Here is a 21,267-nt window from a genome sequence, read left to right as displayed (position 1 = left end):
CCATCTTGTACTGCCAGATGGAACACCTGAGATGGGGTATGATGATGGAGGAGTTGGGAGAGATTGCCTTTCACAATTCTGGAGTGAATTCTACGACCAATGCGCAACGGGAGATGCTCTTAACGTTCTTTTTCTAAGGCATGATTTTGGGCAGCAGCAGTGGGAGAGTGTAGGTCAAATAATTGCTTTTGGATGGGCGAGGGAGAAGATCACGCCTGTCACATTGGAGCAAGCTGCCTTTGGATATGTGGATAGTAATGTAATGGATCATTTCCTCAAATACATGCCTGAGGTTCTTCCCGGGGAAAGAAAAGTATTATTGACGTTAACTTAAGGACGTTTAGGAGCTGGTACTGCTAAATGGAGTTTTCATGGTGTTCAACAAGAGACAAAGTTTTTAGTTTTGTCCATTGCTACAATTCTACAGCCACATAACAGCTCGGGGTTCAGAGGGTTAAGAATTTCTGGTATTTAAATATTTCTCTGATTCAAGGATGAAGCCTTAGCTGGTGCAGTTCTCACTCGTGTCCAACAGGGAGCGATGCAGAGATGTAGAATCTCCTTTTGTGTTAAAAGGATTCCTGCCAGATGCACCATAAAATCTGCACGATAGTGCATTCTCTTTAAAGCCAGTGGGAAAAGGCGGGGCAATCACTGCCATTTTACAGTTTTAGAACACTTATTTTGCCTCTCCTGCTATTATAACGTTATTATGATTCAATTATTGGCAAAGGGATGGATTTACACACATTTAATGTATTATTCACAATTACAATTGGCCGCAAAATACAGTAGACTAAATCACAAATGACATGGTTGAGATCATCTGTAATAGATCTGTGTGTTTTACACTGTTTGGCCAACAGGTGGTTGTGTGTGCACGTGAAGCCTGAGGAAATGAACCCTTTTGCAAACCAATTTGCTGGAAAGCTTAAATGCAATGGTGCATTCTCCTTAAAGCCAGTGGGGAAAAGGCAGGGTGACAAGTTGATCACCCCCACTGGTTCATACATTTTCTAAAATGCAACAAAAGTGAGATAAAAAAGTGACCTGTATTGCCCTTCCACTGTAGAACATGTGACAATGAGCCATATGTGCAACCATGCATGCTCAAAAACCGACTGCATTCTGGTGCATACATTGTTTTGTTGTAGCAGTTGAGTGTGTGGGAGGGGAAGAAGGAGGACACTAGTCAGAGCCTGAGATGGAGCTTTCTTATTTATCGTGTTGACACCAACTTGTTGGAAGAAATTGCAGCTCCGCAGCGCTAAGTTGACCATCACTACATCAATCAAAGTCATGACTGGAAAATAAAATGAACCAAACACGTTTTCACTTCAATGTTTTTATTTATCGCGCAACATAAAACAATATTGTGGGTTTTTTACCACATACACTATGTATTCACATAATACACCATACAGCTACAAAGAGAGAGAGACTGAACAAAAACACTTTTTTACATACTGCATCCTTGACATGAAAATAAAGAACCAAGAACAATCCTAACTCAAAAAGGAAAGTAGCTGCCAGTTGTGTAGGTTCATCTTTTTTTTTTTTTTTTTGTACGGGCCAGGGTCCAAGTCTCTATCCCAAATTTGGAGAGTGTTCATTAAATTAGGTGTTCAACAGACTTCTAAATGTGGGCCATACACAGTGAGATGCATTTGTATATCTATGTTTGTGTGTGTGTGTGTGAGAAAGACAAAAATATACACGGTGTTAAGAATAAGAGAGGGGTTGAGTAAAGGAAGTGCATGACCAAGGAGAGGAAGAGGAAGGGGGGCAGAACACAACTATTCCTGTATTGTTCAAATATCTTAGCATTAAGTTAACATGAACGTGTACAACATACTCAAAAGATCATCTCAATAGCCTTTGATACTTGCGCTGCACCAAACATGAAACCCAGATAACAGTCTTCATATAATATGATTCTATATCTCATCCTAGTTTTAATAAGTTCAAGTACAATATGGAATGAATGTTAATAGAGAATGTAATCAACTGTTTGAGTGCCCCCCCCCCCCCCCCCCCGACCTCAAAGAGAGATGTAATTTTGTAGCGTCGTAACAAAAGACTTCATGAAGTCAGCACCGGGGCAGCTTCCCATCCTGTGAAACTGCCTGAATCAAAAGTATACTTCTCTTGACATTCGAAGTGCTCAGAAAAATATTTGTGGTAATCATTTATCCCTCGCAATTTTTTTTTTTTTTTACACAGTGAATTTTAAGGTGTAGCATCATAGCACCAGCTGACCGATCCCCCCATCTCAGTACGAGCTTGGGAGGAGGCGCCTCTCATGATGAGCTTCCACCAACCTCTTGAGAAGTTAGAAATCTACAAAGTTATTAAGATATCATATACACTGTATCCTCAGCACCCATTTTTAGGCAAGTGTGTGTGTGTGTGTGTGTGTGTAATGTGGGCCATGCATTATGGTAGAAGAGTAAAATGGGCCGTTACTGTACCAGTCCCAGCCCCTGCACCAGTCAAACTGTTGTGTGTATCATACGATTAATTATTACAAACACATGGTATCTTCCAGAGGGGCATCATGATTTTTAAGCCAAGTTCATACTTACTATGATGAGAACTATTATGAGTAGATAATGATAGATACATCTAAACAAGCAGGGAGTCTAGTTACCTGATAGTCTAACACAACTGACAAAGATTGCCGGGCTGGGCTATTACTCGCTAAAACGTCGCCCACTGGTTCACCTCAGCCTGGCTCTGCAACTACCAGTATGTTCCTAAACATCACTTCTTTGGATGCGGTCCTGCACATGATCGGTGGTCAATTTGTAAAGGGCAACTATACTGATATTAAGGAAATAGTTCAACATTTTGGGAAACATTAAAACTTAGATGAGGAGATCTATACCACTCTCCTTTCTGTACGCAGCCAGTTAGCTTAGCTTAGCATACTCTCGGCAAGAAAAGTAAATAAGCACATTTCCCAAAACGTCAAACTATTTATTTAAACAACAAACAGCACATAGTAGGTTTATGGCTACCTCTTTAGATTTGACTTTAGCTTACTGCCATTAGATGGCTGTTGTTTAGTACCATATAGTTACATTTGTTTTCAAGCGTAAATAGAAATTTGACATTGCTTTTAATTTGTAATGACAGAGTGTCTCTTGGGTTGTTGACACTTGCTGTAAAATGTCAAATGATGATTTACTGTCGAGCAGAAAAAGCTTTTCTAAAACCCTGAACTTCATACTTTTTGTAAGAATAAGGTTTTGGTCAGAGAACTGCATCATGGGGGATCCTCCAGTTATTTTGACTGTCACCAGTGAGTAAGTCATGTGTGGTTTCATGTTACATAATTGGGCTAATGAATTTCTTTTTAGAAAGTGACAGGTCTCTGTCAGTTACATGTTGACAAGGGGTTACAGTACTTACGAAAGCAAAACAGCAGTGTTACTAAGCACACATTTACACACAACACATCGGGACCAAGTGTTGCTGAGGGCTGTCAGAGACTTCAAAATACCCCCTTGTCATTCATGGTTTAGTTACTATCCTCACCAGTTAAATAATCTTACCTAAATATTTTAATATTTACATTTTTATCTCTCTCTTGAGAAAAAAAACAAAAAACAAAACAGAAAAACTAAGCTTCAAGTTGTCAATAATCGGCTTTCTTTTTGTCATTAAAATCAAGATTAAAAGTGCTTTTATAAATCTTTTCTTCTCTATGTACAATTTGTATTAGCTATATAAAAAAAGATGAAAAAACAATAACATCAAAGACAATCATTATCATCATCACCATGTAGTAATAAATAAGAGTACAAATAAAAAAAAAAACAGGTTAAAATGAGTGTGGAGATCTAGAGCACACAAAGGGACATATGCATGATTTCTGCCCTCAGTAGCAAGTTGTTGATTGTGACCAGTGTCTCTACAGCGTGAGGTAGAGCGCTGGAGACCCTCGGGAGAGGTGACGGGGGTCTTTCACAGACGACCAGGGCCTTGACCCAAACAACCACCCAGCAGCCAGGAGTCTGCCTCTATCCAATTCTGTTAGTCGCTCATTTTCATTTTCGGCAAATGTTGCAAGTTAACCAATGTCACCGCTTGAATTCAATGAATCAAATAGTGACACGGTCGACACCTGAAAACAAAAACGAGTGGTTCACAGGATTCTATCCAGGCTATCAAATAGTCTCTCTCTTTGGCTTTTCTCGCTCACGCACCCAATGCGTTTGAATCTTTTTCAAAGTGAGAGATGCATTGACTCAACACTCTTGCATTTGCCGCCAACTCCCAGGTCTCCATCTCCCTAGGTCTCCGTTTAGCTCTCGGGACTTTTTGTTATCTCTGTGAATAGGTTACCAACAATGCACTGCAATGACTGTGCTTTCTCTGCCCTGTAAAGAGTACTTTGTTTGAGACAAAACCACTTTGACACAATAAAATTCAAAAAAAAAAAAGCACCTCAAAAAGAAACCGGTTCTCAAGCCCGATGACGGAGCTGCAACCCGCAGGGCGGCCACTTTGATTGACTGGCTCTGCGGTGACAAGGTTTCTGCAGAAGGACACATCTCTCTCTCTGCTCGAAGATGACAGCACCATGCAGAGGAAAGAGTGGGTCCTTCACAGTAAATCAAGTGTAATAGGAGAGCACCAGAGTGTGTGTTTAGTAGTAGCACCAAAAGCACTGCTGTCCCAACAACATCTCCTTCTGCTCAAACCCAGGACGGGCTACCCAACAGCATCCATTCACATCTGTGCCACTAGATCAACTTTACCATGGTCAACAACAGGGTGTGAGATCCCCCTCTACTGGCCATGGGTGGTTAAAGTAGCAAGGCTACAGGTTTCTGAGTGGATCTCACGCGCTAGAAGTTTTGTTTGTACACACCACTTTGAACCGGGAGTCACTGCTGCCCTCTAGAGTTTACACTGGGAGGTGCTCCCGCATACTTGAACGTTATAGGAAGATAAAGTGTGCCACCTGTTCCGTCTCGATGTGGTAATTGTCGATCTGGGTCAAACGGCATTTGCAAATAGAATCACTTATTTTGGCCTCTGTGGAGTACCAGATATGTGCAGTTATGGGAGCACATGGCGAGCAAAGGATGCCGATGCGCCGATGTCTTGAAGCAATGAATCTCATCATTCTGCCACTCCACCTTGGTCAAAACAAATTCAATTGCTAATACTAGTTGAGCCAGGTTAGAGAGCACCTAAGTACAGCATCAAGTGCCATGAAGGGTAGCGGGATTAAAAAAATCAATCAGAGCTGAAAGTTGAGCACCAGTCTGAACTTGGAGGGGTACAGAAGAGGAGGAGGAGCACGTCATCTGACGACAAAGAAGCAGCAACCTTTTTTTTCCAAATGTGGTTTAAGGGGCAACTGCAATTATTTTCAACCTGGGCATTATTTTCCTACAATGCTTGGTTTGAATTTAGTTTTTGTCTTTAAGGAGCTCTCCTGTCCTGAGATCAGAGATACATATCAATACATTTTCAAAATAGAGATAGATATCGAAGACAAGCCTTTCTTTTTTTTTTTTAGATACGTACAGATTACTGTAATAGTGAGTTGCTGTCTTACCGGGCAGATAATGGCTCCTCCTCTAAGTACAGCTGGAAGATTGACAAGAACAAAGAAAATCAAAAACAGAAAAAAGGGAACACGTTTTCCAAACATGGAAAAGCAATTGCCTGAGTCTGACAGACTCTGACTGATTGATTTAAAAAAATATATAACCAAAAACAATCACATCATTAATAATAACATTAATGAAAACAGCAATAATAAAAAAAAAACAAGTCTTCATTATAATAATACCTGTAATAACAACATTGACAGTAACAATAGCAATCATAATAATATCGATAATAATAGCAATAATTAGAATCATTCAAATTCTATGAACAAGAAAAAGCAATGGAGATCCCCTCCAAGGAAGAGAGAGGAAGAGCACCACAGGCAGTATGTCTGAAGCCCAAACAACTGCCTGACATGAGGTAAAAAACAATAAAAACGTCCCCTCCGTCAAGTGGACTGCGGAGGTGGCAGGATGGAGAGATGCCAGACTGTGGGACGGCTGAGAGACATTCATCCTGCTCACTGCTCTCTCCAGCCCTCCACTGCACCACTCTGTAGCTATCAGTTTGTATCTGTCTGACCTCAGACAAAGTGGCTGTAGGGCCCAGTGAGGCGGGTGAAGGCATAGGGAGACACAGTAACCGTAGAGGAGGTGTGGAACGTCGGGGCCAACCGCGTCACTGGCCCCTCCCTCTTGTCTTTAGATTGTCCAGGTCCTGGACTGGCACCTGCCACCGTAGCCCACTTGCGTTTCTTCCCGAGGGCCTTGATGTCTTCCTGGGAGAGGCCAAGGAGAGCCGCTTCCTGCTGCCTCTGCAGCGCTCGCTCCGCCAGCAGCTTCATTTTGGCTTCCCAAATAGCTAGGCCGTGCACGGGCTGGTTGAGGTTCTTGTGCTGGTAGAAGACCAGGGAGATGCGGGTGGGGTGGGCGCGATCAGGCTTTTTGAGCGGAGTGGTTGCATGTAGTTCCCGACGGGCACATTCAATCAGGATGGAGCCATGGGCTGGTGCTACAGCTACACCACCAATGTTGGGATCCAGGAAGTTGTGCTCGCTGTCAGACCACTCCTCTTCGTCGTACTCGTCACGGCCCTTGGTGCTCTCAGCGTCGCTCTCAGCTCGGCTGGGAGTCCAGCAGCCTTGATCTGACTGCTGCAGGGCATCAGGGAAGAGACGACCCTCAGGGGTTGGGGACTGGGAAACGCCTGCCATTGAACCTCCACAAGACTTCCAGGCCTTCTCTTGGAGCCCAAGGGGAGTGGAACACCGACTTTCCCCAGTCTTGGACCAGATCTTGTCAGGATAGGCTCCTGCAGGATTGCTGTGCTTCAAACCGGGGCTATATGCCGCAGGCCCCATGGCCCAAGCATTCGGCTGAGGACTAGGAGCAGGGCTGGCCCAGTGCCTGGGGGTGCCTGGGCCTGGGGTGCCTGGCTGTGGTGTAACTGAGCGTGAGTGAGAGCTGCCAGGCTGTGGTGTACCTGTCTGAGGGGTGCTTGGGCGCATGTTACCCGGGAACGCTGTCCCTAGGTGAGGTGATGGAGATGGAGAGTGAGGTACATGGAGTGATGGCGATAGAGCAGGGGAAGCATTTGAGCCAGGGTAGGATGTCCACTGCTGGGGGAAAGGAGAGGGCTGCCGCTGCTGGGGATGCTGGTGAAACTGCTGCTTGTCGGGGTTCAACAATGAGGCTTCAGGACTGAGTTTAGCGTTCAGATGGCCTTCCCAGTTGGTGGGAACGATACTTCCATTAAACTGGTGCCCATGCCAGGCTGCAGGCTGGGGGCTGTTGCTAGGTGTGTTGGCACCGGCCTGGCTCTGCATTGCGCCTTCATAGACTGGCACATCCATAGGCTCCTGTTTGATGACTGGAGTGCCTCTGTTGGAGGATTCAGAGCATACAGAGGATGGACGGGACTGGTTGTGGTCTGCATGCTGGACATAAGCGCTGAGGTTTGGTTGGTTGGCTTGCTCTGGGTGGCTGTGGAAGGACTGGGCCAGTCTGGCCTGAAGGCTCTGAATATCAGGCTTCACGTCAACCTGGACAGCCTTGCCGCCTGCTTTGGGCAAAGAGCCATTTCGACCCTCGTAGGTCCTCAGTTTAGGGCGGAAAAGTGCATTGGGGGAGTAGTTGTAGTAGCCATAGTGCATTTGGGGCAGATTGTGGTGGTAACCGTTTACTGGGTCTGGTGCAGAGGGCTGGCCAGTTGGGGGAAGGCCTCCCCTTGCATAGTAGGCAGGGTGTGGATAGATGTTGAATGGGTCTGCTGCCGGCACAGGGTATCCATCTATTGATCCATTGAAGGGCTCCTTCTTGATGTTGGGCTTCACCTCTTGTTTTATAATTGCTGAATGTTTGAAACAAAAGAAAGGTAAATTACAAACTAAACTTAAAACTCATTGACGTTTATAATTGATTATGTCTTCTGTTGGAGTTCTGTTGCACATTGATTGCAGGTTAGGGTTATGGTACATGCCTTTTCGGCTATCGGACAAGACCTCCAAGTGAAGCAATTTAAAATAATTTGCCTTACAGTCAGGACATCTGTGGAACATATTCAAAGTACATTATGGGTGATACAAAAAACAAACAGCTAACCTTTATTGCCTTGGGGTTGAGGGGAACCTGTGATGCAGACCTCAGCCTTGACCACTGTTTTCTCTGGTGTCTCTCCTGCCTGCTGCATGAGTTTATTTTTCTTCTTCTCCGAGTTGGCCTTCTTGGCCTCCAGTCTGCGCTGTCGGCAGGACTTGGCAGGTTCGGGCAACTTGCGTACCTCGCGGCGAAAAGCCTGAAGCACATGGATGGCTTTTGTCTGCATCTTGAGACGCTGGGCCTCCTCACTGCCAAACTCATCGGTCGGGGAGATCCTATAAAGAGGCAACACATGGAGCTGCTCATCCTCTGGAATCTCCTTCATATTACGGTTGTTCTCCTTAGTCAAAGTACATACCTAACAGAGAGCGAGAGAGAGAGAGATAGAAGGAGAGCAAGATGAAATGTAAACTGTTCCAAGCTGCAAAACATCAACATTGTATATTTAATTTATTCACATAAAAGAACAATATATCCTTTATTCACTCCAAATACGCCACAATGCACACGCATATAAGAATATGGTGAGGGATCTTACCACTGTGCAACCATTGTAGAGGTTGTGCTGGTCCTTGTGAGCGTGGGCACAGAAGTCCATGCAAGCAGTGACTCCAGAGAACGGCCGGCCTTCCTTCAAGCCCAGCCTGCAGTCTGGAGCTTTCGACTCTAACTGGCACTGAGGAAGAGGAAAGAAATCACTTTAATATCCTTACATTTCACGTCACAGGTATGATATTCCACATTGTCAAAACAACTTAGTCAGAGTTTAGTCAGTCACTGTCAGTAGATTATTTTCTGTTTCTCAGTCTTTGCGCATAGAAGTGGGAAGTGTTATTATGTGAAAGTCTTCATGGTCTCGTGTACAGTAGTCATTGTGTTTGACGAAGATGTCGAGTGTAGTTGGTGGCGGCATGAGGTTGACTGTGATGGGTATTTGCTAGGGCCGTAACAGTTTGTGCGTTTGCACCGAACAGTCACGGTATAGGGGGCCACGGTCTGGTGCACACAGCCTCACGCAGAACACGTGGTATGTAGATTGTTGCAAATAATGTGGAACCAAAGTTGTGAAAAATCATGACTTTTGTGTGCCGTTACACTTCTAGTATTTTCCTTTGCAACAAACCTGGTTACTGTAGGCCTGTGGCGCCAGCTGCTTGTACAAAGGAGCCAACTCAGTTGCCAGATGTTGGAGGTTATCCCTGAGTTTGTCCTCCTGACGAGCACAAACATAGATCTCAGGTCAAAACAAAACACAGAGCCAAAGAGCCATAAAATGGAAGAGCAAGATTATTAAAAATGATTATCGTTGATGTATTCCTGTACAATGCATATAACAAGTGGCTTTGATGTGATGAGTACCTCTTCAGGGTGATCTCCTTGTAGCCTGAACTTGCGCGGTATTTTGCTTCGGGCGTACTTACAGCCATTAAAGTACATACTCCAGGAGCAGCCAAAGGAGAAGGAAGCACCACAAGACTCACTGTCCTTGCCTTGACACGCACAGGTACGACTGCAGGGGGAGACAGTGAGCATGTTCTCAGCTTCAGGTATAAATGATGTGTGACCCGAGCATGCTTTACATCATGAGTACACTATATTTCTACTGGGCTGAGTGAGATACAACAATGTGGCAGAGAGAAATGTCTATGAGGGAATTTGTGCAGTATTTCGTTTGGAGCATTAACATGGTCTGATGTATATGTAGTACAGAGAGAAAATAAATGTGCCCTCCTCATGTGCCCTTAATAGGCTTAAATAGTTTACAGTATATAACTAGTGTAAACAAGGGTGTGTCAACTACATTCATGGCTCATTCTGGGACATATGAGCACCTTTCTTTAAAGGTATTGGATGTGCAAGATCACTATCCATTGTTTGGGAGTCGGATGTATGACATAGACAACGTGTACACAGCAACGTTTGTTTTTGTGCATATGTACATTATTTGGCTTAAATTTAGCTTTATGCCTCTAGAGTACTTTTCCATGTCACAGATGTCCATATGGCCACATTAGGACCCCCACATGATAAGGTTTTGTCCATGAAACCACCAACATTTTTAGCATACTTTCCTTGGTGTCATAGGTTTTCCTGAAAGCTCTGATAAAGATGACTTGAGATCAAATAGCTCAAGGTGTGCTCCAAAAAAAAGTTGCAGTGAGGGTGCAATATAATGATGAAATACTCATGACCTGCATCTATGCACATTCACCAACTTGTATGTAAGAAAACCAGTGTGAAAGAGTTCCCATCAGCTACTCACTCATCATTGAGGCCACAGCGTCGGCTGGTGGCGTTGCCATGTTTGGTGAGGGTGCCACTGAGCTCGTGGTACAGCTTGTCAGCCAGGGCCCTCGGGACACCTTCCCAGGCCATAATGAGGATGATGAGGACAGCGTTGTCACAGTGGTGGCCTGCACGCGGACGCACCAGACACAGCAGCTTCTCTGTCTCGCTGCCACGACGGATCACCTGACAGGAAACAGAGCTCATCATTATTTGGGTTTTTCTTTATCCAGGGGAGTCCAGCTAGGTAGACACCCTGGCTCTTAATCAGCAGCACCTTAATTTATGCTCACTAAGTAACACTCCCTCATTTTAATCTGTCATCAGCAGGATGTGTCAGGGGTGACACAGGAGGGCAGGCTAGACAGTTGTTACAGAGAGTGAGACCTCCTACTTGTTTACTCACATTAGGTGACAAACTTGGCTGGATGTCTCCCCAGGACCTCTCATTATACACACACACACATACTGCATACATCTGTCATTGTTGTCAGGTGGGATAACAGGACAAAACAATACTTTTCCTCCCTCTCACTTAAAAACAATCAGGCTTTGACTGAGTTGTTAACATACTGTCACAAATGTTATTTTTGAGAGTCGTGGGTCGTTATTCTACTACGTAAACTCAATAAAAGAAAAAAGAGGAGACCTTGACAGTACCAAGTCTCACCTACGTTATTAAAAGGCTCTTTCAGAACTTCAAACCGATGGCAGATGTAATGTGACGTGATGCTACTTACCCACTTAGCAATAGGACATCCTCGTGAGCTCTTTCCCTCTCTCCCTGTGTACACCACCTTCTCAATCCGGATGGCCTCCCCCTTCTCTCCATACCTGCACAGGAGGAGAAACACTTTAGTTCTGAGCCCTGATGCTTGACTTTAAGGCTCTGACACGCCAAGGTGACACTCAGGTGGCCTAAATCTGAACACACGGTGTTGTCTTTCCTGTGTGTTGGGGCCCTAAGGGGCCACCAAGCCGACCTCAAAGAATTTGCAAACTGACTGATCAGACGCTTTGCATCACTTCTCGTGGTCTCATAAAAGTTGCAGTCAAGCACACAACAAACCATTCACCTGACAGCCAGTTGGCCAGCAGTATGGATGTGTGCTCTTTAAAACACATGCTAAATTAACCTACAATGTCATGCTGTGAATCTGTTTAAACAGTCTGCTGAACTTTAAAAACATTAAAAGTTTGGAATTATTGTTGTCTTGCCACCTGTTATTTTTGCCTGTGTTTTCACTGAGTGTGTGATATTTGGAAGTCTGTGGGAGAAGTAGTGGATGTCAATTCTGACAAAGACGGGCCAACCTCGGCAGCACTGGCTGGTGAGGAGTGTTCACAAGGCTCTGCTTAGATTCTCACATGAGCGGCAGAGTAAACCAGAGCCCACTAGCCTCGGCACAACGCCAGCCAGAGGGCCTTCTCTCGGAGATATTTCTGTGCCTGTGTTTGCTGTGTTGGGCAATAGCGGTGCTACGAGTAGCGGCGTAACTGGTTCAATTAGATTTCTCAGTAGCGTGGTGGTAGCGTTGCTGTTTTCTGAATAAGATAGCTTTTCAGTAGCTTAGCTTTTATTGATTAAGTAGTACAGCAGCTTCCACACAAGTATTTCTGAAGCTCGAGCGCCCATGGATGTTAGAATTAAGTGTGCATTGATAGTCAAATATACAATATAAATAATCATTTATATTACATTATTAATTACATTATTAACATATTATATACTTTGTATTAGGCATATATATTTATATTACTTATATATTACATTAATACCATTGACTTGGAATGAAGTAGGTTCAATTAAAAAAGATTGCTTTGATGTTGTTAAACTACTTTATCAATGCTGCTGTAGCTTATATTGCTTTTTCTGGGGAGTAGCTTCAGTGTAGTGGAGCTTCATTTAGTGTAGAGCAACTGGTAGCTCAGCTCACTACACTTTTCAAGTATCTTGCCCAACACTATGCGTTTGTGTCCACATGTGCGTGCATGAGCTTATTTTGTGTATACAAAGAAATCTACTTGTGTGTATGTGTCTGTGAACCGTTGCTTGAGCAAATAATGGAGTGTTATGAGATTACTTAACAGCAGTCCGAATGCTGCGTGTGGGTGTTTTCGTGTCTGTTGGTAGAGCGAGGGGGTGTGGAGGAGGAAGAGATGTCAGAGGTTACGTTGGGATGGGGATAGGTCATCAGAACTTGTCAGAGATTTGCTCATGGCTTAAATCAGATCTGCTGCTTGCTCGATATCTGCCATTGTGCAAACTTCAGCTCTGAGTAGATTTGGTGTGACAGTGAACACAAGGGGCTCTGATTGAATAGGAATCCCCCGACGGTGGCTCAGTGAGTGGGAGGGGAATAGGCTCTGTCACCACGGGGGTGGCCCGCTGGGGTCAGGGGTGAGCCAAAGGTCATTTAGGGACATTGGGGCCTTAACTTCTAATGTCATCTCTCAAACAAAAAAAGTGGCATCCCCCCCCCACACACACACACTCATCCTGTGCTCTTCTGGGACTAATGACTCATTGCTCTTATTGAAATCCAGCCTTTCAGTGCAAAATGTGTGCCTGACTACAATATTCAGAACTGTTAACATGAAGCACAACACAATGAGGCACCCGGTTATAACAAGAGGTTGCACCAAGTACAAGGTGTTTTTGCACTCTTGGGTTACAAATAACATAACAAGATATTGTCAGAATGTGTTAATCAGGCTATGAAAAATATAACAACTCTTTATTCATCCTTAAAAACAGTTGATCACCGCCTTTAATCAGAGCTAGGTTTTAGTAAGATAGACCATTGATGATGATTTAAAGATTGTTGCTGCGATTTGGTTATTAAAATGACCGGCTTGGGAGCTTTTTGGTGTTCCTTGAATAAATACTAATCGTATAAACTCAGTCTGTCTTTTTAACACCAAGTCTGCTGATGCATAGCAGACAAGGTAACAACAGCCTTTGGGATTGGTTTGGTGAGGCTGCACATTTATTTTTACCTTCAACTCTTATTGTGAGATTATTTGTTTGGTTTAATGTTTTAAACAGAGCAATTTCAGTTTTGTATGTATCTACATTTGCATCTATAAACACCAAATGTCAGCCCTGAAGACTGTTACATAATATAAAAAACTACACTTGATATTAGTGCATAAAAAATGCAGCATCTTTCCTCCCTTCCGCCTGTCTTCATCTTTCTCTGTCTCTCCCCCTCATTCATCCCATTCCCAGCTATCATCTGCTGCTACCCTTGTGCTTCTGCCTCTGTTATGCTGATGATGCTGATATTTCCTGTTTCTCCAACTGGATTCTGGGTCACAGATTCCCTCAGGACAAAATGAGAGGAGGAGGGAGGGAGGAGAGAGGAGGAGGAGGAGGAGGAGGAGGGAGCGACAGGGAAAGCAAGAGCATGTAGGAGGAAGAGAAAAAGAGAAGAGAAGAGGAAAAGACTCACCTCGTCTCCATCAGGTCTCGTATGGAGGCGACAGTAGGTCCAGATCCCAGATGATTGTAGTAGGGTCCTTCATCTTTCTCCAGGATTTGTTCTAGCAAAAGAGACAGTAGAGGGTGAGGAAAGAGCACATAGCTGGAACCTGAAAAAGCACTATGGCAAATAATGTGTATTACATATGTGGGCAACTGTGGCTAAGTGGATAGCAGGGCCGTCCTTCAATCAGAGGATCTGCGGTTCGATCCCCGGCTCCGCTAGTCACATGTCGATGTGTCCTTGAGCAAGACACTTAACCCCAAAATTGCTTGCCCACGGTGTAGAAATGTGATAGAATCTGAATTGTAAGTCGCTTTGGATAAAAGCATCTGCTAAATGACTGTAATGTAATATTAATACCACTCTGTGATGAACACTTTCTAGAACAAATCCTGGAGAAAGATGAAGGACCCTACTACAATCACCTGGGATCTGGACCTACTGTCGCCTCCATACGAGACCTGATGGAGACGAGGTGAGTCTTTTCCTCTTCTCTTCTCTTTTTCTCTTCCTCCTACATGCTCTTGCTTTCCCTGTCCCTCTCTCCTCCGTCCCTACAGCTATTATTTAGCCTGCTCTAATTATGAGATTGTAAAAGAAGTAATACTACATTTAGGTTTCATTTTTTAACTTCCTTATCTTACAGAGAGGAAGTGAAGCAAAGTTTGACTCACTTTACCAGCATTATATTTGCAGGAGCTATGATCATGTACTGTTTTGGTGGATATTTCTCCTAAAATCTCTTCTCAATTTGCGGAGCATCAACACCAAAGAGGTTTTTTAAACCTATGATTCTGCATTAAATATCTTATTCTACTATACATGTATGTCATATTTGCGTCAATATTATCAGCAATGTCACCAAAATCTTCTGCAGTCATATAACTTAGGCTTTATAAATGTTCTTGCACATCACTTTGATCAAATAAATAATTTCTCTGCCTCAAATCCCAAAGTACTAGTGCCTGGATAGAGTCCTGCTTGAAGTAAATATATTAACAGTAAAAGCCCCGTGACTTCAGTAAAGAATCAAGTGGCTTTGCTAGAAATCACATCTCAGTTGTTGTAGAGTTTTGTAAAATAAATCAAAGGCGTGTGTGTGTTCTGAAGTATTTTTGGACAAACTCAAAGGCATCCTCTTTGTGGTTAAAGCTAAATCATCTATGAGGAGCGTGAGATTGTACAACTGATCGCAACAGCCAGTTCCCACAAACACACATGAACACACAGACAGAGGACTGTGACTGCAGGGTGTGGTGCCTGTGTGGAGACACTGTAAAGCAGAAGCTCTTTGAGGTAGTGATGAATGACTCTGTTTGTGTGAGTGTTATGAGGGAGTAGGGTGTGTCTGTGTGAGCATCTCTGTTTATGTTGTGTATGAGCGTGTGAATGTGTATTTGACATTGTCCTACACACATCTTTGGTTATAAACCATGTCCTATGACTTCAGTACTAATCTTTGTGTGGTGATACTGTGCCTTCTGTACACAACACTTCTTTAGCACGGTGTTGCACACACTCTGGATAACAACATTAGCTAAAGGCTCTAAATGTAAATGCTTTACACTCTCAGCTGATTATCTTAAGCATGGACATACAGTCAGGGTTGTGTGTGTCTCTGGTTCAGAGGCAATATGAGGTCACATTCCCCTGTCGGTGGAGGGAGGCACCAGGGCGTGGCTCAGGGCAGGAAGTGGAGGAGTCACAATAAATTCCTGCATGGAAATTGGTTGTGTGTGTGTGTACTGTGCAGACCGTGGCTGCATACTGTATCTGTTTGTGTAGGAGGCGGTCTCATTCCAGCGCAGTGTTATGCTACAGGGAGTCGACAGGGCAGTGTGTAACCAGGCTGTACTATGGAGACTTATTGTCTGCTGGTCTCTACTCTGAGTAACAACACACAGCTAGCAAGTGTTTCACTGCAGCTGCTCTCCGCCTGCTGTGAACCCCTTCAATGACAGCAATGGTCTACTTACCAGCTCTAAACCCTTCATAGCACTACAGTTAAAACTCAGTAACTGTAAGAACATGGTGGTCATTTTTTAACACAGTAGCTTCTCTGAGAACAAACTCTATAATGATTCAGTTATTGCACAAAGTTAATGAATGAATGGACACCCACAGTAGCTACAGCAGTAGTATTCTGATCTACTTAGTCATTAACATAACTTTATCTACCTGTTATTTTCTTAAAATAGGAAAAGAACGATCTATAAATTCTTCATAGATTCATACTGTAGGACCACCTACTCTGTTAACCTGAGCAGGGAACTACTTAAACTGTGGGACTAAACCCCTTTCCGTCTAATGAAGGCTCTGTTCTGCTTGCCTGCCAGACCCAAACTCACACAAAAGGCTCCTTCTGCCACCAGTACTATTGTTCCTGCCTGCTGCCTTTAGTGCCTCACACTGTTGCAGTCTGGATGGTCGCAGCCACACACCGTGGCAACACAAACATTCTTGGACACACTCCACAAGAATACAACAAGCGTCCAGACAGAGAAGCTACAGAAGGGGGGGGACTGAAAAACCTAATGGTGGACATGTTTCGAGCTAAATCAGTAGAGCAAAACGTGAACATTTCTAGATTTAGAAAATGTTTTCCAAAAAAAGCCCTCCTTGCAGAATATGCATGCTCAGCTGCTGCTATAAAGCCTCTACAGTACTTACAGAATTACTTCGATTCATCTGCACTCAAAAATGCATGGGCACTGTCTGGAGTGGTGTGATTTTTGTAAGATTAATGATACTATTATTTATGGTTGACTGAAATGTGCCAGTACAGTATGTTGACGGACAGCAACCTCATCCCCTTAGATATAGACAACCAAAGACAGACACCAACACACTGACTTACCCACACAGGTGCAGGTGGGGAACTCTGCCTGCAGATCTTTGGAAGGAGTACTCAGCAAGGTCTTGGTGGGGGTGTCCAGGTAGCGCAGAGGAGACTCTAGGAAGCCTCTGAGAGATGGAGAAGCAGGCAGGCTGTCCTTAGTGGGTGTGTCCTCCTCAGAATAGCATGTGGTGGAAAGTACTGTTATATCACCCGAGGCTTCAATCTTCATGCGTTTGGGTAGCGGAGAACACGGCATGTTGAAAGTATCCTCTATCACACTGGGCTGCTGCTGCTTGTGCAGAATGGCCTGATAATGTAGAGAGACATCCCTCATAGAGCTTTCTGTGGATGCCTGGTTCAAGGTTGCTTCACTTTGGGGCCCTGATTCATCTTTGCTGACTTTCATCTCCTGATCATCTGGATGAGGTGTGGAACTGGCTTGAGTGGAGAGAATTATGGGAGTCGACCGGGAGGTGGAAGATGATGTGGGACTGAGGTCCTGAGGACTGGTCTGGGACTGATTCCTCGGTTGAGGGGCTGTAGCAGTCTCCTCCTTGGGCTGACTGTCAGATGCATCTGGAGCTGAGTCCCCAAATTCAGCCTCAAACTGGCGGATCAGTTCTTCGTACTTCGGGTCTATGTTGATGACGCTCTGTAATTGTGAGGTGCTGGATGGAAATGTGGAGGTCACAGGTGTGGTGGTGCTGGTGTTTCTGGAGGCCAGGCTGCCCACTCCCTCTGATTTAGCATGGGCTACAGGGGCCACAGGTGGGAGCAGAGGGCCCATGAGGGCTGGAGTGTTTTCTGACAAAGCAGAAACAGTGGAAGATGGGGTCATTGAGGAGTTGGAAATGTATACCTGAGATTGGGCTGGGGCAGGGAGGCCTGCAGCAGCCTGAGTGGAGTTACTGTGGAGGGGCAGAGAGGGGAGAGAACCTGGTTGCAGGCTGGTCAGGGTCGGGGCTCTGTCCACCATGAGGACTGATGGTTTTTGTACGGATATCTGAGTCTGAGGCAGGAAGGTTGGGATGGAGGCTTTCTGCTTGGTCTTCTTGATGATTATCTGTTTAGGTTTGGGAAGGGGAGAGACTGCAAGCATCCCACTCATAGCTTTTATGACAGGAGATCCTTGACTGCTTTTCCTCTTCTTGGGTTCCTTGGGTTCCTGTTTGATGGCCAGATGTGGCAAACCTTCTGCGTTCATCTGTGGCCACCATTTTTTCAAGTTTTGACAAGCCAGAGGTGCCCGAGGGCCTGGTGCTCCAAAGCCAGGGGACTGGCTAGAGAAGAGGTTCCTCTTGTAGTGAAGGTGCTGTTGCAGTGCTGCCTGAGTGGAGTGGCTGATAGCTGCTTGGCCAGGAGACAGGGGATTGCCAGGGTAGTGATGACCCTGCTGCTGACCATTAGCCATGCCGTAAGGTCCCATGGAGGCAGTGTGATGGTAGTGCTCTCCAGAGTCTGGTTCTAGCTTGATCCTGGCCAATGCTGGGTTGTCCTGGGCCTGGATACCTCCATTCTGGTTCAAAACGATCTGCTGTGTGACTGGAAGCTTGAAATGAGCATTGCTGAACTTTCCACTGGTGTCACCAAGCAGCTGTTTGAGCTCTGACATGGGGTCTGAGCTGCTGTGAGGTGCAGCAGCGTAGTGAGACTGGGGCTCAGACTTTACACACATCCATGGGTTCCTCTGTTCAGAGCCTCTGTCCGAGCCCTGCTGCCACTGCTGGAGATTAGGGCTGAAGCCTGGATGTTTTCCCTGACCTGGGAAGGGAGAGGTAGTGGGTGGGAGAGGGGTAGCATGGGGCGGCTGGCCCTGGGATTGGGGCCTGTGGTGCTCACAGGAAACTGAGGCCTGCTGAATGGTGTTTAGTCCTGGAGGGACGGATTGAGAGCGTGAGGAAGATGAGTGGGTGCCGGGAGAGGATGGGATCAAGCTAGTGCCGTTGGGGGGTTGAGATGGGAGGTTCTGGGTATGTTGGTGGTGATGGAGGTTACTGTTGTAGGAAAGTTGACCTGGAGAGCCGGCAGATTGCGGACCAGTACCAGATAACTGAGTCAGGGCTTCTATGGCAATGGCTGCCTTAAGACTGATGTTCTTTTCCTTGGCTATGAAGAGCACCTGGGGAGAGCAGGGAATTGGTTGTTTTGAGCAGGGCCCATGGGCTAGATTAGGGCCTTGACTTCCCTGTTGCTGCTGGGGGTATGAAGCAGACAGACGGTGGCCACCATTCATCTGGGTGTAGGGCTGACGGGGATGCTGCAAATGGGTTTGCTGTAGGTGAGGCTGTAAGTGTGGAGGAGCATCAGCCATCTTGCAAGCACCTTGATCCTCATTGGTTGCCACCTTGATCTTCTTCTCCAGCCACTCAAGGTAGTCTGGACAGTCGGGCCCATCGCAGTTGCAGTTGGGTGGCTTGTGTCCATGTTTAGCTTGGCTCAGTGCTGACTGTAGAGTGTTCAAGTCTTCTGGAGTTTGGCAGCTTCCCTCAGGAGCTCCTGCAGAGAGTTTGGCCTGTGCCCCCTCAACACCCATCTCCTTGGTGAACTTCTCATACAGCTGGGATGTGTTCGGCTGCATGAGGCAGGAAGAGGAGGAAGAAGGAGGCAAGGAGCCAGCAATAGCAGAAAAAGCCACCAGATTGTGGGCATCCTCCATGTCTGCATGGTGGACAGGTTCACCAGGGGTTGTACGGCTGCTGCTGTTCCAACATGGTTGCTGTTGTTGGGTGTCACTGACCTTGCCGTGTACTGACAACCAGGTCTGCCTTGGAGGCACGCTTCCTGCTCTCTGCTGCTCTGTTTCACTAGATGTCGAATCATCATTAGGGTAGCGATTCACCCCATTGGCTAGTTCCAGGCTCAGCGCTCCTTCCTGGAGGCGGTCATGTGACCCAATTTCCATCTGGCGTCCACTTCTGGGGCCATCTACTGAAGTGACTTCGCAAACAGTCTGAAAGACAAACATGGAGCGAGGTTAGTTAGATTATGAGAATCTAATAAATCTTGCACCAATATGTAAAACAACATTATACACTGTGCAATAGGCATGATTTTGAAAATAATCACCAGATATGTGTTAAATAATCGCAAATAAATGAAGTCAATTGTTTTTAAAAAATCTGAATTCCAAGAATAACTTGATGATAGATAAATGAATGATAAATAACAATCATTAAAATAGACTCCATTCCCTTCTGCCAGCTCTTATCCAGGGTTTCCCTCCTACCTCACACATACATTACTGCAGGGTCAGGCCAGTAGGGCTGAGGAAAACGGCATTAACTGTTGCTTCACTAGACTGTTTTCATAACAGGCAAGCGTTTTGCCAAGCAAGTCACAGGTCATGCAACATAGTTTCACTGTTGTTTATAAATGGAGACTGTGCCCCAGATCAGTTGGGCTATGCAAAGCAGGCAGTTGGAGTTAAACTTGTCTCCCTTCGTGTTGGGAAACCTTTTGTATGGCAGACGTGGGGCATTAATAAATACACACTGAGGAGTGAAGAAAACGAAATACAATACACAAAATGTACGTGAGATCAAAGGAAGTCCACTTCCAAGAAGTGTTTATATTCATAATTTACTAAAATCTACAAACCTACTTCTTTAGTTGGAAAGAAGAATCAACAGAAAAAATAATTGTACATTTTACTCAGTTGATATTTTATTTCAAGAAACGCAATTAATAAATGAAACAAATGGAGATATTTTAGAAAAGAAATACTGAATCCGTTTACGACATGCTTTTGATATAATGTGAATATCTTTCATCGGCAAAACCAGATATTGATTAAGTGCTGAAAAATGATTGCAGCTGAAAACGTGCAGTACTCTCATTCACTGGTGAGATTATCACAAACCCAAGACATTTTCAACCAAAACAATACCTTAAATGACCTGAATATCTGAAGACCTGTGTGTCATGCTAAGATAATTCATAATAGACAACATCTAAGACACAAAGCAAACTGAACATATACCGTACTGAACCAGTTTGTGAATGTCTGCAACAGTATGCATTGAAGTGTGGTTTTGTGGCTCTGCTCAAGTGACTCCGTCAAACCAAATCTCAGCAAACCCCCACCATTGCCTTGAGATTCACAACATTTGATGAACATGAGCAAGTATTTAAAGAAACCCTCACACTTGACTTACAACTAAATGCTAATAAAGGAGTCGACCGGTGAAGGGAGTAAAACTGCTGAAAGACTTGGTGTATGCAGACAGATTTGCCCCGTTAGTTTTTTATATGTTTTTGATGGTGAAAGGGGAGTTATTTTTGAGGAGTTTGGCCCATGAACTGTACTGTACAGCATTGTTAGCCTGAAAAACCCTTTTGTTTTTCAAATGATGCTTGCAAACAAATCTTTGTCTTTCCTATGACTCAATCATACAGCCAAATATAAGCAACAACTGACTCCTTCTGATATTACCACCTGCTCTATAGCTGGATCTAACTTAACTACAGTCATTGAATCCCAGCATAC

General features: G+C 44.7%; 1 protein-coding gene across 4 annotated transcripts in view; it reads right to left on the bottom strand.

Moving 5' to 3' along the window:
- Positions 1-1,329: 1,329 nt before the first annotated feature.
- The window catches only part of tet3 (tet methylcytosine dioxygenase 3), a 42,692-nt gene continuing 22,754 nt past the window's right edge, over positions 1,330-21,267 (bottom strand). For all 4 annotated transcript variants that reach the window (XM_076105038.1, XM_076105036.1, XM_076105034.1 and 1 more), the window contains 9 exons: positions 16,800-19,731; positions 13,910-14,000; positions 11,195-11,288; positions 10,432-10,640; positions 9,528-9,678; positions 9,292-9,381; positions 8,707-8,844; positions 8,172-8,526; positions 1,330-7,920 (listed from right to left, as the gene is read on the bottom strand). In XM_076105038.1, coding sequence (XP_075961153.1) covers positions 6,155-7,920; positions 8,172-8,526; positions 8,707-8,844; positions 9,292-9,381; positions 9,528-9,678; positions 10,432-10,640; positions 11,195-11,288; positions 13,910-14,000; positions 16,800-19,731 — 5,826 coding nt within the window. In that variant the 3' untranslated portion in view covers positions 1,330-6,154. The remainder of the gene's footprint in view (positions 7,921-8,171; positions 8,527-8,706; positions 8,845-9,291; positions 9,382-9,527; positions 9,679-10,431; positions 10,641-11,194; positions 11,289-13,909; positions 14,001-16,799; positions 19,732-21,267) is intronic.

This window comes from Anarhichas minor, unplaced genomic scaffold (genome assembly GCF_050575085.1).
Source record: "Anarhichas minor isolate MPS153535 unplaced genomic scaffold, ASM5057508v1 ptg000030l, whole genome shotgun sequence".
Taxonomy (NCBI): domain Eukaryota; kingdom Metazoa; phylum Chordata; class Actinopteri; order Perciformes; family Anarhichadidae; genus Anarhichas; species Anarhichas minor.
The sequence above is the reverse complement of the archived record's forward strand: the minus strand, read 5'-3'. Positions and strand labels throughout refer to the sequence as shown.